The sequence below is a fragment of the Pezoporus wallicus genome, unplaced genomic scaffold, assembly GCF_028554395.1.
Source record: "Pezoporus wallicus isolate ANWC-B61680 ecotype Strahan unplaced genomic scaffold, APGP_CSIRO_Pwel_v1 contig_8108, whole genome shotgun sequence".
Taxonomy (NCBI): domain Eukaryota; kingdom Metazoa; phylum Chordata; class Aves; order Psittaciformes; family Psittacidae; genus Pezoporus; species Pezoporus wallicus.
The window spans coordinates 600,140-621,168 of NW_026638088.1; the positions used below are offsets into that span (position 1 = coordinate 600,140).

The 21,029-nt window shown below is 47.1% G+C and overlaps 1 protein-coding gene across 1 annotated transcript in view; it reads right to left on the minus strand.

Moving 5' to 3' along the window:
- The window catches only part of PLPP3 (phospholipid phosphatase 3), a 43,852-nt gene extending 23,435 nt beyond the window's left edge, over window positions 1-20,417 (minus strand). Inside the window, exon 1 of the mRNA XM_057409267.1 lies at window positions 19,961-20,417. Coding sequence (XP_057265250.1) covers window positions 19,961-20,099 — 139 coding nt within the window. The 5' untranslated portion in view covers window positions 20,100-20,417. The remainder of the gene's footprint in view (window positions 1-19,960) is intronic.
- Between the last annotated feature and the right edge of the window lie 612 nt (window positions 20,418-21,029).

The window sequence follows — 21,029 nt, forward strand, 5'->3', positions numbered from 1 at the left end:
TAAAAATATTCCTTTCTTTGGTCAGCACCTTTATTAAGGGGCAATTAATAGGCAATGATCCTGGGAAGGCTGGCAGCATGAAAGCCAAAACCCCACCACCAAACCTAAACAAAAAGCCTTGCAAAACCCCTGCGTACTCTCTGACCAGCTTGAAACGTGCATAAAATCAAAGGCAGAAGAAAAAAGGGCCCTGTGCTGGGTACAGCACTTTGAATCTCACTCTTTGAAAAGTTAATGCTTGTGCAGATTTAATGGGGGGGGGGAAGGAAAATGAAGACGGGGTAAGCTTTCGTTGGCCACCCATCAGAAAAGCCGAGGGAGCAGGAGGGGAAGAGGCATTTCTGTAGTGACCCACCCATGCATCTCATCTTCCCAGCCCAACCTTCACCTTTGCACTGAATTAAACACCATTAGGGGCTTTTCCTTCTCTTTTTTCTATGTTTAGTTTTGATGGAGGTTGGGGTTGTTTTTTTACCTCCCCACTAAATCTTTCTTCTTTCAGCCCTGCAGGTCAGCAGGATGTTGCTGGCTATCTCAACCAAGCAATGGTAATTTCTCACAAGCACTCTGTAATGTGTTTGGCTGCTGGTGTCCAGGCCCTTAGGTGTGTTTTTAAGGTTTCAGTAGATTAGATATCCAGCTTCATAAGCGAAAAAGATCATTAAATGATATGGCAGGGCTGAGCTGGGGATCTAATTCCTCATTCAAGACACGCTTTGTAAATATTTGGGTACCTCCAAGAGATGGGTTTTCTATTTGAAATCCTTAGTGGCTGATCTTAGGTACATATAAACCTAACTCAATTTACAATCACAGAATCATAGAATGGTTTGGGTTGGAAAGCACCTTAAGATCATCTACCTCCAATCACTATTTGTACATATTTTAGAATGCATAAAAGCTAGATTAGCCTATGGGAGGCTTTTATTAGGGCTTTAGAAGTTGGCTTCCCCATATTATAGAGAAGAATTACAGCACTGCAGATCAGCCCTGGAAGTGAACAGCTCTCAATGCCAGTTGACGTTACACACACACACACACACACATATATATGTATGTATGTATGTACATACACACAGATATAATTGAACAGCACAAAGAATAGAAGTATATCCCCATTTCCATCATATAAGGCCAAATCACAAGGTCTGATCCTGCACTAACATCAACAAAATCGGTGGCTGAAGGAGTTTGGTCAACCAAAAAATAATCTCAACAGGCCTGACCCACAGCCCAGTGGCAGCCAAAAGAAGGATCCCACTGCAGCCTGGATTGGGCCACTCTGTTGGGATTCTTAAAGGTCTTGAAAGCATCAGCTATGTGCCTCCTTCCCAGTGTTTTTCACTGAATCTGGATACTTGAAGCCTATGCATTCACAGGGGACAGCTAGGCTAACATCAGAAATACAGAGTACCATCAGCTCTTATTTTATTACCTTCATAATCTTAATTGTTCTTCACCTTGGTTCCAGCAGTCCAGAAGACTGCTCTGTGCATCTGCCTGTATTTTGGAAACACATCCAATATCTCTGTTTGCAAAACAGATTCCCATTCAACTCTATTACAGTTCCACTAGTCTCAGCTACACAAGACCCATGAGGATAGAAGATTCTCCAAACACACAAACAAACCCCAGACTTTACTGCAGAACAGGTACCTGCTTTAAACTACTGAAGAACCCACAAACAAGGATTGGCATATAGTGCATTTCTCTGTTTTGACCTGTTTGGAAAAGCCCTAGAACACAATGGGTTGATTTCCACAAAAAAACCTTAAGACACAGCTCATTTTCTACTTGCTGTAGGTTCTCCCATGTAACCCACACTAACCTATGCATCTCATTCTGTCTCTGGTCTCCTTACCCTCACGAATGTGGTATTTCGGTTCACTTGATTAGGAGTTTCATTTTAGCCTAATCTTAGCAAAATCAACATAAACCTTTTAGGCCCACCAGCTGCTAGTGGGCTCCAGGTTCATTTTGACCTGGATGGTATTTTCTTTTGGAGGGTTTATTTTTCACTAAGAACTGGTTATTCAGGAACGCTGAGCAAAATGCTAGCACAATAGCAAACAAGAAGAAAGCCAAGAACATTCACTTTCTATATGCACAACACTATAACACTGATGACCCCAAGCTGAAGAGGTATTTGAGAGGTGCCTCTAAAAGGAACCAACAATGATGGCAGGAATGACAGGTATCTGCTGCCCAAACCCATCATCCAGTGGCATACCCATCCTTTGCAGTAAATACAGCCCTGTGCAACCTAAAGCATTCCTTATTGACCCAACCATCCTGGGGGAATATCATTATAGAAAGGCTCTTGGTCACAGATACTTGAAACCAAATGTCAAATTATTCTCACGTACTGAAAACTCCTCTGCATTCAAAACCTCAGCAGAAACGCTTCCTCGTGTGCTGGAGCTCAATGTGCCAGCTCCACGCTCCAAGAGCTCCAGATGAACAGAAGCGTTGCCATTGGTTTTGATGGGTAAAATACTGCTTTTAGAGAGTATCTCTTACCTATTTGCAGAGGTAAACACCACCTAAAAAGGAAGAAAGAGGAGAAGGGAATGCTAAGAAGTTGGTTAAGTTGTTCCTCCTGGGAGCTTGGCATGAGTAGATGTATTAAAAGAGCTTTATATTAAAGTGCACATATACCTTTAACACCTAAAAAGTGCATTAATAAGAACAAAAGGTCTTATCCAAGCCACAATACCTAGATGCACATGAAATTCTGCCTTTGTGGGGTAAGGCAGATTTAAGCCAGACTGGCTGACCAGCAGAACTTGGAGAGGGTGAACATAAAAGACATTATCACCAGCAATCCAGAGCCAACACAATGGAAACACAGCCATCATTTCACATTGTCTACACCGAGGAATAAAGTGCAGCACACTGTGAAAACCCAAAGTGTCAGCATCTTACAAGGCACCTCTACACATCTTCTGAGACACCTCTATACATCCAAGTGCTTTGGAAGGTCTCATAGATACAAAAAGTCTGACCTAGAATGATCCAGCTCGAATAAAGGGAAGAGGGGGAAAACAAGATTGAAAATGTTCCTGTGAACTCTGCAATACTGAAGGCAAACAGATCGTGTGAAAAAACAAACTGTGGCAACTATTATGTTTCCAATTACAAATAGAGCGGACACGGATTACACTGCCGGTCAGCAGGGTTTGGAATAAGCCCTGCTTCACCACAACTCCTCAAGCTCTGCCTTCGAGGAAGGGCTCGGACCACTGCCCAGCCCCAGGAACACTCATGCTGTGGGAAAGGGGCACGATACCCTGTCTCCTTGGGAGAAATCTAGGAGCTTCCTTCCAAACTGATGTAAGGGTGAGCAGAGTTGTTGCTCCTCTTCATCCACATCATCCCACTGGCATACACTAGTTGTGTGAACCCTGATAATTCCCCCTTATAACAACTCTGCTCCACTCCATCAACTTCTATTCGAAAGGAAAGTTCCATGGGCCATAGATATTGCTTTAATATATAACATATCAGGAAGAGATTCCATATCTTGGCTTGCTGCCCCTGAACACCACCACGTATAAACCCTGGCTCCTTCTCTTTGCACAGCCACACCAGACCCTAAGAAGAACGACTGGAAATACATAGACCTGCAGCCAACCTGATACGGTCGACAGAATTACCTTGATTATTGTTAAATCAATCAAGGTGCAAAGCTTTTGGAGCAAAACTAAAGCCAGTTAACCTGGCCAGCATCAGGCCTCTTCAGAAACATACAGCTGCTGAACTTCCCAAGCTTCCTCTCCCCCTTCCCAGAGCATCCCAGCCAGGCACTGCAGCTGTAATTAAGCACGTTTTGGGGTGCAACTGCCCCTGGGCAGGAGGCGGCAGAGCCCATGTCTGCAGCACTAAAGGCTGCCGTGAGTAGCTTTCTGACCCAGTTCTGTCAATGTACCTATTGTAAATGCAAAATCCTTCTTCAGATTTGAAGCAGCAGCCACCTGCACAAATACGGCTGGGTTATAACTCTGTAACCGAATACAAGCACTGGAAGCTTAAAAAGTTTGTAGTCCAAAAGGCACTTCTGACCTCTTCCTTAAAAGTTCACTAATCACTTTTAATTCATAATTTATATCCTCTTAATATACTTGCTTTATATAATACCCCCCTTTTCTTCCCCCCTCCCTCTTCTCCTTTCTTTTTTCTGGAAGTTCCCCAGGAGAAAATGGTATTACACAACTCCCTTGATTAACTGGAAATGAAACTTTTCCCCCTCGGTAGTCGAGATTTGGTAGAGTTTCCAGGATATAATGCATCGTACACAGTGCTGAAAGGCAAAAAAAATGTGTGCAGAGGTGGAAATGATCCAAAGGGCCTGCAAGCGATGGGAGTTTGATCTCAGCACTTCCTAAAGCAGAGCTTAAGGGAATAGGCTTTGCCTATTCACTGACGGGTTAAAAAGATGTAATATTATCTCTTTTCTCCCTCCTTAAGATCACCCAGTTCCAAACCCCCTGCCCACAGGCAGGGACACCTTCCATTAGAGCGGGTTGCTCCAAACCCTGTCCAACCTGGCCTTGAACATTGCCATGGATGGGGCAGCCACAAGTTCTTTGGACAACCTGTGCCAGTGTCCCATCACTCTCACAGTAAAGAGTTTCTCCCTAAGCTTCCTATGTTTAAGTCTGAACCTGTGGTTTTTGAGGACAGCATGGTTCCATGCTGCACACCATTTCAGACTCCAGGATGCTTTTAGCCCCTTTAAGAAACTTCATATTCTGCAAGTCCAGCTGATGCAGCAGTGTCATAGCATCATCTAAAATATCACCACCCTCTTCTGCAAGCACAGGGCCACTACTGGCACAAGGGCCAGCCACATTGGGCATGTCCACCTTGTCAAAGCCCCTTTCCCACACACAGCCCAAACCTGCGTTTTGCAGCCAGATGACATCCCATAGCCCCATTTCCTTAGGACATGGTATAAACCAGGGTGCATCCACATGGCACAGGCAATGGTCGGGTCTCTATTCATACTGGTTCAAGGGACACAACATGTCCTGTGCTTTTTAAACCCCCAAAAGGGGAACTCCTGGTTTCCCTTTCCAGCTCCCCTGTAACAACGCTGTGCCCTGCTGTCAAGGAACATGTGAATAAATGGAAGAAAAAAGGTTAAAGCATCCCAAGGGAATAGCAGTCCCTTTTTCATTATTGCAGTTAATTTTGACAAAGGCTCTTCTGTCCCCATAGCCTCCCCCCATGTTTTTTTGGAAGGGCTTTGTGCCAAGTTGCATTATCCCTCTTCACCATGGTACTGCCATGAAGCCCGCCTGGTATGTTTGCCTAAAAATCACAGGTTTTCATGGAAATTGTTTTTAATCTCAACAACAACTCCCTTTGTCACCTCAGACATGAAAAGAGGAAGAGAAGAGCTCAGGCTCAAATCCCAGCCCAGCAACAAAGCATCCGTGGAAAAGCTCCACAACCTTCCAAATCCAACAGCATGAAAACCTCCAAACCCCTTTTACTACTTCCCTCCTAACACCAATGCATCCACAGACCCATGTGATGCATTGCAGCCCACTTTGCACAACCTCCATCTTAAAACACTTTGAGGCTTGGGAAAAAGCCCATACCATCAGTGGGGTTGTTTTGAAGGGGTTTTTAAATGGGAATAGTTTCTTTTCTTGCAGCTCATCATGGCAACCAGAGCCTGCTGGCTCCTGTCAGCGAGGCAGGAGCTCAGCAGCTCGTAGGGGGGTGTCCTCTATTTCCAGCCTATTTACTGCCCTGTTGAGAAAGGCGCCTATAGATGCTCTAGTTCTCAGATGGGAGTTTGGAGAGGGACTCAGTTATTCAACAAACCAACCCTTTCTAAACGCTGTCAAAGGAGTGATTTGATGCCTTTCAGTGCTTACTATACAAAACGCTGAAAGACCAGCGCACTTCAAAAGCTGCAGAAGCGGAGCTGGAGTTTGGCAGGAGTTCATTAGCTGCCTGTGTCCTTCTGTGTGTGGCTTGTAATTACATGCAGACTCGATGCCAAATCCTCATCTACCGAGGGGTACCAATTAACGTGCTGCTGGATGATTCACAGGTAGCTAATGTCAAGATTTATACAACCGGCGCGCCAAAGCATCCCATGCTTGATTATTATATATTTTTTAAGCTGGAGAGGTTTTTATTCCTCTTTTCAAGTCATTGTACAAGCAAGGTTTTGGCAGCAGAATTGGGATTGTCCAGCCTGTTCCCAGGCCACACACCAGTGGTAGTGATCCTGCTGTCACTATGCAGCAGCATCTACAAGGAGGCACGCATCCCTTTGTGCATGAAGCAAGGGCTTAGCAAGTTCTGCTGTTTTTTCCCTTTGTATAAAGCAGACTTTTCTGCTCCGAGGAGAAAAACTCTAACACCAAAGTACAATTTGCACTCCATACTTGCTTTCCTGCTGCTTGCACCCTCTTACTCCTATAGGTAGTTAAACAATAACAGCAAGAGCTAAACAGCAGCGGAAGAAGGTGAGGAAGCAGGTACCCAAAAAGGATAATTCACCTTTGGGAGAGAAAAGCTATGTCTCCTGATTACAGGAGTTATTAGATCCTCAGACAAAAAAAAAATAAACCCACCTCTTCTTCTCTTACTTGAAGCCTGTATCCCTTTGCAGCCAGTTGGCTCCCAATGCAGCCCTTGGCAATTAAAACCTTGGGAAGTTAAACACAACGGCATGGAAGTGAGCCTTTTGTCTTCCTGCTTTTTCATTCTTCTCCTCTGTTTGATCCCCAGACAGATTTCTTAAGCTACAGGGAAACCATGGGCCCAGTGGAGCATCTTGGCACTGACTTGGAGCAGACCTCCAAGCACACTGGTTTGCCACCACTGCTGGTTTTCCCATGGAGAACAGGAATCCTAGTCCCCATTTCCTTCTTCTGCTTGACTTTCTACCTTCCAAAACCAAGGTGAACACACTGAACTTCTCCCCACAGCATCTCGGTGGCCTCCTGTCCCCAGACACACCATGAAACGAATGCCAAACGAGATGGACATGAGTTCAGATTTACTTGATAATCCTGGGCAGAAACAAGACTGTAAACAGGGGCAGCAAGAGGAAAATTACAGTAATGGTCAGCCTTGATGTAACACTGCTCCCGAAACTACCAGCCAGACAACTACGCACCCAATCATGGCTTTGGATGCTCTACGGAAATACATATAACAACCAGAGACCCCCATCAGCAGTAATTTGATGGCTTTTGCTCCTCCTTTGCTTTTGCCACACAGCTAGTTTCAATGTCAGTTTTTCCTGACACCCATGTCTCCCACTCTCCCCCCTCTAGATACCCCCACCATTTGAATACATTTTCTGTTCTCCATAGGAGAAGCAGTTTCTCCATCGCTCTTTGCTCCCATACCATTGCAAAACGCCTTCAGCCCTGGGGGGGGGGAAACTCACTGCCAGAAGGACTGCAAGCACAACCCAGTGCTCCCACCACTTTATCCTTCTAATAAACCTATCACTGCATTTGACACAATACAGGGCTTGTCCAGCCATGAAAGCTTGCTTGCTTATCAGGAGAATTTTTTAATCAACTAGAAGGGAAAACATGGCCTGACATTTTATTGCTTCCTTGCGCTTTGCTGTCAGATGTCTCGGTTTCTTTCAATTTGTACTCTTGCTAATCTCTTTAACCAGGAATCGGTGGAAACCTCAAGTCTTTCGTGCCCAGCACCTTCTCCTGGGTAATTTGGAGGCAGGACGGGCAGAGGAGTGTAGGGGCAGCATGGGGGTAGCTCACAGTGGAGTGGGAGAAGAAGGCACCAAGCTCTCAGACTCGGTGCAGGTTCTGGGACACAGTTTTGTCCCGGCCACAATTACAAAACAACAAACAACGTCTGTGGGGAAGGGTCATAAGAAGTTCAGCTTTCCTCTATTAAAACCATCTGGTGCCTATAAAAAACCCCAACTGGTTGGTTGGGATGGTTGGTAGCACCTCCTCCCTGCTTGGTTCTTCCAGGTATTTCTTGGAGGTGCCACCACAGGGGACAGAGCTGCTGCGAGGGGCCTGGTGGACACGCACCCCTTCTTTGTGAAGAAGGTCCCCCACCACCCATCTCGTTTCACATCTCCTTATCCAAACCGGACCCTTCTTTATGAGGTGCTTGTCACCTCAGCAACACAGGCTCCTACCATAGTACCCCCTGTGAGAGGGCTGTGCTTTCTAAAGCAAATAAAACATCCCTGCGAGGCCAGTGTGGGACCCAGCAAAGGGTTTCTCCATACTGGAGACACTGACGGGTCCCTCTCCAGGACCAACAGCAAGAAGCATGGCCAAACCTGCAGGGGATGGGAACCTTTACTAAAAGAAAACCAAAACAAAACAGCCTAAACCTCCCCTTTGTTTCCAACAGGAATAAAAGGAGGGGAGAGGGGTAAGAGAGAGAAAAGAGAGGAGCTTTTCCAGCCAGTTCCCTAGCCTGTAACACAAAACCACGCTGTGCTGGGAAACCTTACACCACGCAGCATCCAGCTCATGTACTCCTGCTCCGCTCGCTGCCTCCCGGATGCTTCCCCAAGCCCAAACTGCCCTTGAGAGAAGCCAAGCCTCAGCCTCTGCTGAAAAGCCTCTTTGTTTGGATTCCCTTTCCAAATCAGCGTATCCTGAGATTGAACTCCCTTCCACCCCTCTGCAGGGCTTTTTAATGTTCAGATGCCTTTGGCAGCAGCCAGATTCGCCAGCAGGTTTGCGGTCCTGTAATAGCATTCAAAACCTCGGTGCTGGGGCACGTACAGTGCTAGGGACTTTCTTCACTTGAAGAAGAGAGGGGAGGAAGAAAAAGGATCGCAGAATTACTTCAAATGATCCATTAATTGTGAATTGGGAACAGAGGAGCTAAGTGCTCCTTAATTAAACAACAGCTTTAATCAGCCTTCAGTAGTCTACATTAAGGCACAGCAGTGAGCTGTAGGGGCACTACTTTTCCTCTCTTAAATTGGAATCATTGGAAGAAAACTAGACAAGTCACCAGAGAAACCCAGGCAGAGGGTCTGGTCCATACATGCACCACCAAGAGGGCTTGACTCCAACTGTTGCCATGAGCTTTCCATACAGCCTCAAGCACCATCACTCATTGTACCCAGAAATGAAATGCATTTCCCTGCGCTGCCCACTCTGTCTGCAAGCTCAGGGGCACAAGCCCATCATATATCCATACAGCCTCTGGCATGCAATGTAGTGCTCCCATCTCCATTAGGGTTTGCAAGCATCCCCAAATCCTGCAATCCCACAAATGGCAGGACATATGGTACTCCCATGGCAGGACTTCTGGTCTAGCAAAGCCCCAGCTGAGACCCACAAGTAGTACCAAGGGAGTATAGTTACCACTTAGAGTAAAACACAGTACCTCTTGTAGCAAGGGACTGTAATGGGAACATCAGCCCTTGCTCCAAACACCAAAGGGAAAATCAACCCTCTTCTCCAAAACCAGCCTCAGGCCTAGGACTCGAAGCAGTTTCACTGGGGAAAAGTTGCTTTTCACTTGCAGTTAGTGTCAGCCTCAGCATTACATCCTTCTCTGTGAAAGCAAAACTCTGAGCACTTGAGCAGGTGGATTTTCAGACTGTGGACTCCATCCTGCGTTCATAAAGCAATACCCACTCTTGCAGACAACTTCAGCAAGAGCAAACACAAAGTCCCTGTTGCAGCATCCACAATCCAGACGCATCCCAAACTATCCCGCTTGTCTGGCCGTTTTAAACACACTGCATCCCTATACCCTGCAGTAGCTCTTGGAGCTGTAGGCACTGGAAACCTTTGGGCCCATGCACACGGTGATTTATCAAAATGGGCTCTCTCTAAAACCCTGTTTGACTTTTCCATGGGTTTTACATCTGACAAAGGTTCATACCAGCTCATTCAGAAAAATAAATGCCACAAAACTTCTCCTTTAAGGAGAAAAAAAAAACCCAACAAAGCAAAAAACCACCCAACCCTCACAGCCCAATGCTTTAGAAATGCTTCCACATGCTAATCAGCCTCCTATTCAGTTCCAGGCTGAATAGGACTCCAACAATGACAAAGAAATACGCTGAACCTATTCCACATTTCATCCCCTTCGCTCAAAATGTTGCTGTTACCTTGGTTTTCAGCCTCTCTGTGGGAGCTGCAGCAGAATGACAGCTGCATGCTAAAGCTGCGGGGATGGTCAAGAAATGAGGAGTGCTAGACTTGGAATATATGGAGCCAAGATTATGGGGGAAAATATGGAATTCTGTGATGATTTAAGTCACTGATGCTGCAAATTCTGATAAAAATAAATGTGAAAAAAAACATGACATAAAACCCAAGGCCTCTACTGAAAACAGCTTCTTGTGGTCAAGCAGCAAAGCGAGGTTTTACTTAGCTTGGCAAGTATGAGTAGGCTAAAGCCCCTTGCTTTGAGAATTAGCCATTTGTGTGATGTATTATCAACGGGCAGCTGGATTAATGCATCCTTCCCCACATATCCTTCACCAGAAAAACTTCAGCTCTTAATTTGGGAACTGATGAGCCAGCTCCTGCTGCAATGGATGAGCTGAGGTTGTTTCCCTCTTCTGCAGAACACAGAAGCATGGGAATGGAGCCATCCGGGGAAGCTTTCACAGGAATCAAGGTGGGAAGCTCCAGGACAGGCGCACGCATGTCCTAGGGACATGGTTTGGCCCAAGCCCTGGATGGCGCAGGCTTCTCCTCCACACTTGCACATCGAGGATCTGATTTCAAAGGACACCTTGGGAGGCTGGCGATGGCCTGGCAGAGGCACTGAAGTTTGCAGCTTCACTGAAGTTGCTCAGAATTAGAGGTACCTCAATAGCTCTGAAAGCCTCATTGGGAAATGTGGGTGCATCTGTACGGGAAATGCCACCTTCAAAGCGTGCCCTCACCTTCACCGGGCTCCGTATCCCTGCCCACACATGGAGGTGATGCCCCTGCAGCCTCCTTAAATTAGGAATTCCCAGAGGCACAAACCTCCCCTGTGACATGCCTAAGCAGGACCAGGGGCAGCAGGGCTTAAATCCTGCCCCAGGACTCTGGGGCTTTGGCTGGGCTGCAACCAGGAGAAGGGAGAAGTGAGAAGCAGCTCCCCAAAAAGCAAGGGCCATCTGATCAGTGTTCAAAGAGCAGCTTCAGAAACCTGCTAACACCAAAGTGACTCACAGCTATCAACTTCAAAGGAGTTTTGCTGCCTGCCATCAGCTTACCATCCCTCCAAAATTACTCTGCGAGCATCACTGAGAACATGAATGCACCCAGTGTTCAATAACCAGACCTGCTTATCAGCACCTTGCCACACTCTTTTCAACTCTCCCTTGGGAAACTAACACTTTAAAGACTGGTGGGCTTTGCAGAAAAGTCTTGGAAGCCCTCAAAATGCTTGAGGTGCAGGACTGGTTGCCACATCCACTGGGCTGCTACAAAGACCAAAGACCTTTCTGTCAACATTGGTGGGAATGATAACCAGGGCTTGGGGTGCTCACTCCAGCAGCCTCAACCTGAGCCTTGCAGCCAGGCTTAAAGAAAGGTCCATCACACCACCCCAAAACACAGGTCATAAATAACTTGCTGAGCACCAAGGTGACAGGAAACCCAGCACCCGTTTGGCACACTGGCTTTCAAATTCAGCAGCTGGCCACCTTAGCTTTGCATAAGCGCGTGCTGAATTAGCAGCAACGCAATCAATACCTGCGTGCAACGGTTGTCTCCAGTACATGCTTGACCAGACCCAGAGGAACCGCTATAAAAGCTTCCAAAAGGACTGTCATTCTCACTAATTTACAGTAAAAGCAGGTGAAAGCTAATTGCAGGATGCCATGCAGCTTCTCACCTCCTTCGCACAGCGGCAGAGGGCTACAACCCTGGCACTGCTGGGAGAAGCAAGCTCTCAGAGGGAGCATCATTTGTTTCAAGAGGGATGGCTGCCCAAAACCACCGACCAGCAACTTTCACTTTTCCTGTTTAAACCCACAAGAGGAAGAACCACGCTGCTCCCGGCTCCTCCGACCAGGAAGGGTGAAGCAGCTCCAAGAGGAGCAGCCTGCTGCTTGCAAACTCCCAAAGCTGTGAAGGACACCTCCACATCACAGCTACCTTTGGTGTTCAGGGCAAGGTCTGGGTCAGCCCAGCAATGGCATTCCAGCCTCAATTTGCTGTGTCTTTCAGGCACCACAGAATAAGCCCACTGGTATGTTTCATGAGAATGGTTGGAGGCATCTCCCAAGCTTCTCCTTGCTATGGTCAACACAGCTTTCATGACTTCCTGTACAAGGGATGAAATATTATGGGAAAGTACTAAAGGATTATGCACACTTTCCATTGATTCAGTGTCACCACCGTTGCAGACCAACTGCAGCTTCATTTGGGCTTTGGCTAGCTGCCCCAGCCCAGCCCTTTAGCTCCTAACTGAGAGCACCATGTGCTCAGATAAGACAAGCTCATATATGGATGCAAGCTACAAGCAATGCTGGAACAAGAACACACAGCACAAAGAGCACAGGGCATCAGAAGCTCTGGAGTTAAATTACATGTTCTGCTTATAACGTTGACTGGATGTGCAGAGTCGGTTTTCAACCCTCTGTCTTCAAAACATCCAATGCATGTGAAAAACAAGCCCACTTATGTGACCAACATGAAAGGACAGAGGTGACAGGAATTTCTGACACTTGGAAATCCACCAGGACAAACCTAGTTTTCAAACTCAAATACATTGTCCTGGTAATAGACTGAAGTTTTCCAATGGTTTCATCAAAAGCTATATGAAAACAAGTCAAATTCCTCTTTTTTGGTAACGTTCTGCCTCCTCAGGTCTAACTTGAGGAGCAGCTTCTGTGGATCTTGATCCCACCGTTACAACTAAGCCATGGCGTGCAGCTAAAAGGCAAGAAGGGATTCTCAAGCATGACTTCCCAACAGCTGCTCCAACACCCCCCTGTATACAGATACCCGACCCATGCCTAACAGCTTTCCATCTGCTAAAATTATGGAGCAGGTAGTGCTTCTCCAAAGCAGATGTCACGGGAGACAGCAAAATGGGCATAGATGGAGTGGCTTTGAAAGCGATACGAATGTCCTTCAGAGAAATGGGCCATGTTGATCCATGAGGAGATATGACAGACAAGGCAGCCTCTTCCCAACTTCTATTGGGACCTCTCCCCCAACCAGCTGAGGTATCTGCAAAGCCAAACTGAAGGCACGTACACAGCAGTGCAGTTTGCAGCACTGTGTTAGCAAGGGGGGAAGCACAGAGCGATGCTACAACTACCCGACAGGAGGATGGTGCTGGGAGGAGGCTGGCCTCTTTTCTTGAGTAACAAGAGACAGGACAAGAGGAAACAGCTTCAAACTGCACCAGTGAAGGTTTAGACTGGATGTTCGGAACGATTCCTTCCCCAAAGGGTGCTCAGGCATTGGAACAGGCTGCCCAGGGCAGTGCTGGAGTCACCGTCCCTGCAAGTGTTCACACACCGTGTAGGCAAAGCCCTCAGTGCCATGGGTTAGTAGTGGTGGCCTTGGCAGTGCTGGGGAACAGTTTGACTTGAGGAGCTTAAAGGCTTTTTCCAACCTTGTTGGTGCTATGATTCTATGACTTATCCTCTGCTACACCAAAGGTCTCATGGCTCTGCCAGACCAATCAGTGAAAAAATATAATAATCATTAAGTACATTCATAAAACTGACTTCAGGCTTTCTAATTACAGAATAAATGCTGGTTTACTTTAATTCACCCCTATTTTTTTTTTTTGAGGCTTTAGTCACTTGATTTTCATTTTCCAAGCCTTTTTTTTTCCTTTTTAAATATAAAACCTGACCCATCAAAACAACCCCAACACAACTGCAGAAGCCAGGGCCCTGAGACAGAACAGAAAGAAAGAAGGAAATAATAAATGACAGCACTCATACTACAACCCCAGCTGGCATCCTGCTGACCAGGAGAGAAAGATGCATCTGAGGAGGGCGTTTTTCCCTGTTTCCTACCCCAGCCCTGGGAAACAGCTCCCCAGGGATCCATGAGGCCAGAGGAAGCCGCCGTTCTCAGTGCCGGCTGCGTGGATGCTGGGATAGGAGGGTTTGGAGGCTGCTGCCTTTCCCCACTCTGCTTTCAACAGGCATGCCCTTGTTTGAGGCACAGGCAGACTGGGCAACCACAACGGTCCCTTCTGGATTACCACGGATGAAGCAGGAGCATTGTATGAATGAAACAGAGAGGATGGAGTCTGCACTGCCAGAGCAAGCTATGGAGCAGAGCTGGGGCTTCCCCTCCATCCCCTTTTTAAAGTCATTTCAGACAGAGATAGAGGCATGCAGACACCCTTCCTACCTTAGATACAGGCACTAAAGAAGAGCCCTGGTTTGCAAGCTGGGTTTCCCAGCTGTGGTATGCAAACCATCCTTGGGCGGTATATGGAGGCACAGGCATCTGGAGGATATACTGTCAGCCTGTATCTAGACAAACAAAGTCAGACCAAGGCAGCCTAAGAAAGGCATGCATATTAAATTGAGATTTAAAGGGTATAAAAATAATCTGTTTGATCTGGGAGCGATGTTTATATCATTTTCTGTGCTCACTACAAACAGACAATTAAAAGCAAAATGTCATCTACTCTAATTGTGATTCTCATCTCTCGCCTGTCTCAGCAGCAGGTACACAGGATTCAAAGCACTTCTGGCCATGAAGCAGTTGCACTTAATTCTGCTTTCCTGAAGACACATCTGCAGGCTGGCCAAATTCCACCAACTCGGGAAAGCCAGCAGATTTATACCCCTGAGGACTCAGTCTGCCATGGGTACAGCATTTCCTTGTTCTGCAATTAACACCTCAACTGTAATTGTCATTAATAACCTGCTCTTGATAGGTTTTTCTGTTTTCATAAAGCAAACACACACAGAAAAAGTGCATTTTAAACACCCCCAAAATATTTCTCTCTCTCCTTCCAGCCATCTTTGGCTCCTTTGGTCTTTCAAGGGAGGAGTAAAACTAAGGATTGGTATCATGCTTAGATGCTGACTGTTGCTTTAATAAGAAGCTTTTCAAGGCTCAGAAAACCTCCTTTACTCCCGGGTTGCAGTGGGGTACAATGCACAACCCATGCCAAGATGCCACCTCTGCAAACCTGCCTTTGCCAAAGCACTTCCACACCCGTCATCCCCAAGACGGTCCCTCCTGCCTCGTAGGGAGCTCATTGCCTCTGTGAGATCCTACAGGTATTAAGTGATGCATAAACATGAACAACCAAACCCCATCTAGGGATGGATGCTCAAAACAAGATGACGACTCTCCACCCACACAGCTTCTTGTGTGTGGTATGGACTCGGTCCTTCCCAACACGGAGAAGACACAGCATGGAGAAGACAATACCAAGGCGCTGGGATTGCCTGGCTGGTTTAGTACAGTCAGACCTTGTTGTCTCTTGATGAAAATAATAAATTCTTGGGTCAGCAGTTTCTTCAGGAGCACATAGAAAGATGTTACTTACATGACAAGTGAGCCCTGCACGGCGTGGTAGTCTGAAAAGTAAAATAAAACACAACCCCAACCCAAAGCAAAATTGCTTAGCTCATCAAAGTCAATGTTACAGCATCTAAATAACTCTAACCTCACCCCTCATCTTTAATTCCTCCCACTCCTTACACTTAAAGGACAATCCCAGGCCTGTTTATGTCGATTTTCATGATGCAGTGACAGGGTCCCAACAGATCTCAAACCCCTTTTGCTTCTGAAAGGCGAACGATGACACAATTCTCTACACAGAAGAGGAAAGTCAAGAGTAATCTAAACTGTTAGCCCAAATTATAAGATTATATCCCCACTTACACAAACATGGCAAGGTCCTGCTAGTGTAAATATTTACTTTCAAAGTTCATTTTAGCATCAAGCTTGCTACAGAAGAGGAGATACCAAATTTGTGAGGGAGCTGAAGAGATACTAAGGTTGTAAGAGGCCTATCCATCTGTTGCTTCAAAACCTTCCAAAGGCAGTAAAACTTGCACTGCACGCATTAACCAGGATTGACAGAAGAGAGAAAATTAAATTAGAGAGAGAAAATAAGACAGGCAGTAAATTATATGCAGTTTACATCTCACCAGTCTGAAACATATGCTCCCATAAACCCCATTTCCACGAGCCTAGGAAGCAGGTATGCCAGATGAGATCCCTCTATTTTATAGCACAAGCAGGGCTTTTTGGTAGCTGTTCTACCTGCACAAGCTGCACAAATACAAGCTACCGAAGACCCTCATCTGCTCTATCAGCCTTGCTGACACAGTCTTCCCCTCTTTCAAGTTTAAACGCTCGACTTGGTGCTTGTCAGCAGAGCACAGGTGGCTGCTCAGTTTGCAGAACATGGGGATTCCCTGCTAAGGGATAAAAAAAAAGCAGGTCTAAGAGAAGAAAATTTAACCCTGGATGCTACATCTGTAAGACCAGGCTCCAAAACATCCCACCTCAAGGGTCAGGGCAGAAGGCTTCTCCTCACTGGCCCATATCTCCTGGAGAAAGGGGGTGGCTGGCTGCAGCAGCTCCTTGCAGTGCTGCATCTGGACAGCAGAATCCCACAGCACCAGGGAAAGCTTCACTGTAGGACTTGCTCCAGCCAGTCCCCCCCAGTAACAACTCTATGCACTGGGCAGAAAGTGCAAGAAACTCCTGGCAAAGGGATAGGGCTGCAGCTGGGCTGAAGATGATCAGATGAAAGTAAAGCAAGGTCCTCCTGTCAAACCTCTTACTTTGATGCTCAGACAGTTCTCCCCATCTCTCCAACATGAAGATGCCAACTGGTTTAGCAGGGACAAATTCAGGCCCTCCAGCTGAGCTCCTCAATCACATTTTCAGATGTGCCACAGTGACCAGCAAGACAGGGACAGGGCAGCAGGGATTCTTCCACACCACCAAGATTGCCTGCGGCCCTAACAATTTCAGGAAGCATCTTCTAATGCTCTAAACAGAGTCCTCCTGAGAGGAGGAAGCAGATGGAGAAAGTTATTTTCCCCCCTCGGATGACCTGCTTTAATAAATGCACACTCAGTTCTTTTCTGCCTCTATTTCCGAGTTAAGCACTGACATGAAACGGCTGGGAAGTTCACAGTGTTGGTGATGAAACCTCTTGTTCATGTAAGAAACCAGAGATTTGTCTGGGCCAAGTGCACTCGTTATGGGAGTGGGTTATTGGAAAATATTCAGCTCGCTGCCAACCCAGCCCAAGTTTGAAATGCAGGAGAAATGTGGGGTCTTGTTCAATCCATCAGCCTACTCCACCAGCAATGTACTTCTGCCAATGACTTGACAACTTTGCTTCTCATGATTACGAAGGAAGATACAGATCTTCCCCTTATGCATTTACTATCAAGATAACCACTGTACTTAATCAAGAAAGACAAAAGTGGCTCTTTCTGACAACTCACACCAAATTAAAGCTGAAGGAAGCTCTTGATAGCTCTGCTTTACTTATTCTAACTCCCTTAGATGTTTATGGTAATTGTCTTCTGGATAATTTGTTTAAATCTGAATGTAAACAAAGAAGGGTTTGTACACATCTACCACCTCGCAGAAAGCTGATGTGTGTCATTCCTGAATGATATTTTACCCATAGTTTATTCTTTTCATCACCCCCCCCCCCCCCCCCCAGAAAACTGATTTAGGTCAGAATCAACAGCAGTACCTGCAGGAGAAGCCAACACAGCCTCACCTCTGCAAATCAAATGACTGGTTTGAATCTTTCCTAAAGTGTTCCTCAAATGAGGAAAAGCCTTCTATTTCCCTGTTATTCTGAATGTCTTTGGGCAGCTGCTCAAGAGGCATAACTCAGTTTAACTGCACTGGAGGCCATTGGCCATGTGCCTGTATGCACCAGCAGAAGACCTCTACTGAGCAACTCCACCTTAACACAAGTCATCATACCCCATTCTGCTCCTCATTATCTTACACAGGATTCCGGGCTTTTTTACTGAACATATAAATACCCATCAACTTGTATGTATCCAACTTTCTCCTACACTTCAGTTACAGCACCTTTTTTTCTCCCCGCTTACAAAGTAGGGTTTTTTTCAAGGTCAGAAAAGAAGAAAATGGGAATCAAGTACTTGGAAACAATAAACTCTTAAGTCTCCCCTAGCAAAAGGTAGGGAGAAGAGCAAACCAAGCCTACTGTGAGTGGGGCAGCTGGCTTTCACAGCAACTCATGCCCAGTCATCTACCGACAGGTCCGATACTACTGGTCTGGGTGTATTTGAAAAGCCCATCCCCAAACACACATCATGGGCTATCCATCATATAATCACCTCCCTTACCACGTCCCACCCATACTCTTCACCTGCCAGTGATCAGCCAGATCTAAACTCTCCTTCAGCTGTTGAATTCCTGCTCTTGCATTTAAATGCTCCTCACACTAAAAAAAAAAAACCCAACAAACCCCGAAACAAAAACAAAACCCTACAAGCAAACCAACTCTGGTGTTTACTTTCTGATTTCCACCTGTAGTAATGTGGAACAAAGCAACACTCACAGTTTTTGCTGTCTCACTTTATTCCCAGCTAACAATACCTTCTAGTGATGCTTGATAAGTTCTGTTTACTCAAACTATCACAAGTAGAATACCACATGCCAACTAACTGCTTTTTCATTTAGGACCCTTAAGTCTAAAGAAGGGGAAGAAAAACCCTTTACCCATTCAAATAACACTTACTCATGACAGAAACGCCTTAAGTTAAGAAAACTTGTGTAAATACAAGTTTAGAAGTTCTAACTCGTAAGAGTTGTTTTACTAGGAATCCAACCTTCTGTTTAAATAAGTGAGGTAACCCAAGCAAGTTATGTTTCTACTTATATTAGTTTCATATATGGGATATAGAGTATTCTTATTTTTTCCAGATACAAGATGAAGCTTTCTGCACTGGCCTCTCTTCTTGTGGGAATGTAAAGAGAAAACCATGCCTCCCTTCTTAATGTATTAGTGCCTAGTAATATACACCAGATGATCAATAAACGACATAAAAATTAAATCAAACTGACAGCCTTTAGAAAAAAATGGGCTCTAAGCAGAAACAATTGTTTTAAAGACTGTGGTGTCTGGAGTATTAAACTCACGTGCTGCTGTGTTATTAATCTCTTTGTTGGAAGCCAGTTGATTTCCCCTGCCTGTGTCTGTCAATTAAATATTCAGCATTGCAGCCACAATGGAACGGTTGATGTTTTGGCATGCAAAATCTTTTGGAGACGGCCTGTTGACAGTTTCCTTACATGTCAGACCATTCCCAAACGCCGAGCGGGCTAGCAAACCCAGACCTCTGCCAGGGACTACGGGATGCCCGAGACCTGGGACCAGGCACGCGAGAGAGGTAGACCTGACAGCCGAGCCATACAAAGTAACTAAAGCAGCAAGAGTTTCGCCTTTCCTCCCCCATTTTTAATGAAAACACCCAAGCTGTGCGCTTTGCCATGGAGCACTACCTCCACCTGGAGCTGGCCCTGCCGCTGGCCCTGCACCGGGGGTGCGGGCCCGGCTTGGGGGCTCTATGGGGGACCTGGAGCAGGGGGACATCCCCGAGCCCACAGTGCCCCCTGCGCACCGCCGGCGGCCGGGCTGAGCCCCGCCACCCGCCGGGTCAAGACGTGGGGGAGAAGCGCTAAATATAACAATAATAATCATTAAATCGGGGAGAGAGGGTGCTTGAGGGTGCTGGGGGTGCCCTGCTCCCCCCCCCCCCCCGCCGCCATCCCCGCTGTGACCCCCATAGGACGCGGTCCCCACCGCCCGGCTCCAGCGCTCCCCGGCCCAGCCCCGTCTCTCCCCGGCTCGGCTCGGCCGGCGGCCCCGCTCCGCTTTTGTTTGGGAAGCGGCACGGCCGAGCTCTGCCCGCCCTCCCGCCGCGAAACCTCCCCAAAGTGGGAGCCCGAAGGGCTGTAGGGGGGATAATGGAGGGGAGCGGAGGGGCGCGGAGCCCCGCGGAGCCCCCGCGACTGCTCACCCATGACGAGGCAGAGAAAGTCGAGGCAGATGAGCAGGGCTTTCTTGCTGCTGCTCTTGGCCGGGTTGTTGTTCAGCGCCGGGCTGCCCCCATTCTTGCTCTCCGGCGGGATCGCCTTATCGTACTTGTAGCTCTGCATTATCGGGGGCGAACGCCCGAGCCGTGCCGTGCCGAGCCAAGCCGGGCCGCGCCGCTCCGAGCCGGGCCGGGCCGGACTCACACGCGGTGCGCCGGGGAGGTGCTGCCGGAGCCGCTCCCGGCCTCTCCGGTGGGGCACGGGAGGCGAAAAGCAGGCGGGTCTTCCCTCAGAAAAAGCAATTGGAAGTAGCAAAACAAAACCAAAACAAGCACAAAACCACCAGCGAAGGAGGGAAGGGGGAGAGAGGGAGAAGTTTGCGGGTGTCCCAAGGCGGTGGAAAAGTCCTGGAGGAAAAGCCGGGGGGCGGGATGAAACAAAAAAAAAAAAGGAAATATATGTGTATCAAGAGCTCAGTACGCGGAGGGGGAAAAGGTGCGGAGCGAGGAGCCGAGTGGTGCTGACTCCCAAGGCAGGTGGGTTCTGCGCTGCTCCGCGCTTTTAGCGTTGCGCTGCGTTGGGGGCTCCCGCCGCGCCCGCCCCGGCCGCTCTGGGAGCCACCGGTTTGTTTCTGCACTTTTATTTCGCGAGGTCCTTTCCACCCCTTAGGAGGGGAAAAAAAAAAAAGAAAGAAGGGGAGGAGGGGGTAAAAAAGAACCCGTCACTTCGCCTCGGATGGTATATCCAAGTAAGCACAGCCCCTTTCCTGCAGCTGACATTTTACATAGATAATGAACTCCATATTTTTTTTTCCTGAGGGAAGTTAAAAAAAAAAAGGAAAAAAAAAAAAATCAGGAACTAAAGTTTGGTTTTTTTTTTTTTTTTTTTTTTTTTTCCCCTCGCAGACCAGAAGGAGGGAGCCTCTAGCGTTCACAAGGCAAAGAGAGGATTGCACGGGGGGAGGAGGAAAACAACCAGCCGGTTCCAAGGCTGCAGGGAGGACTCGGGAAGCTGGTAACGGTGTGAGGGGCAGAAAAGGAGTAATAAATAACG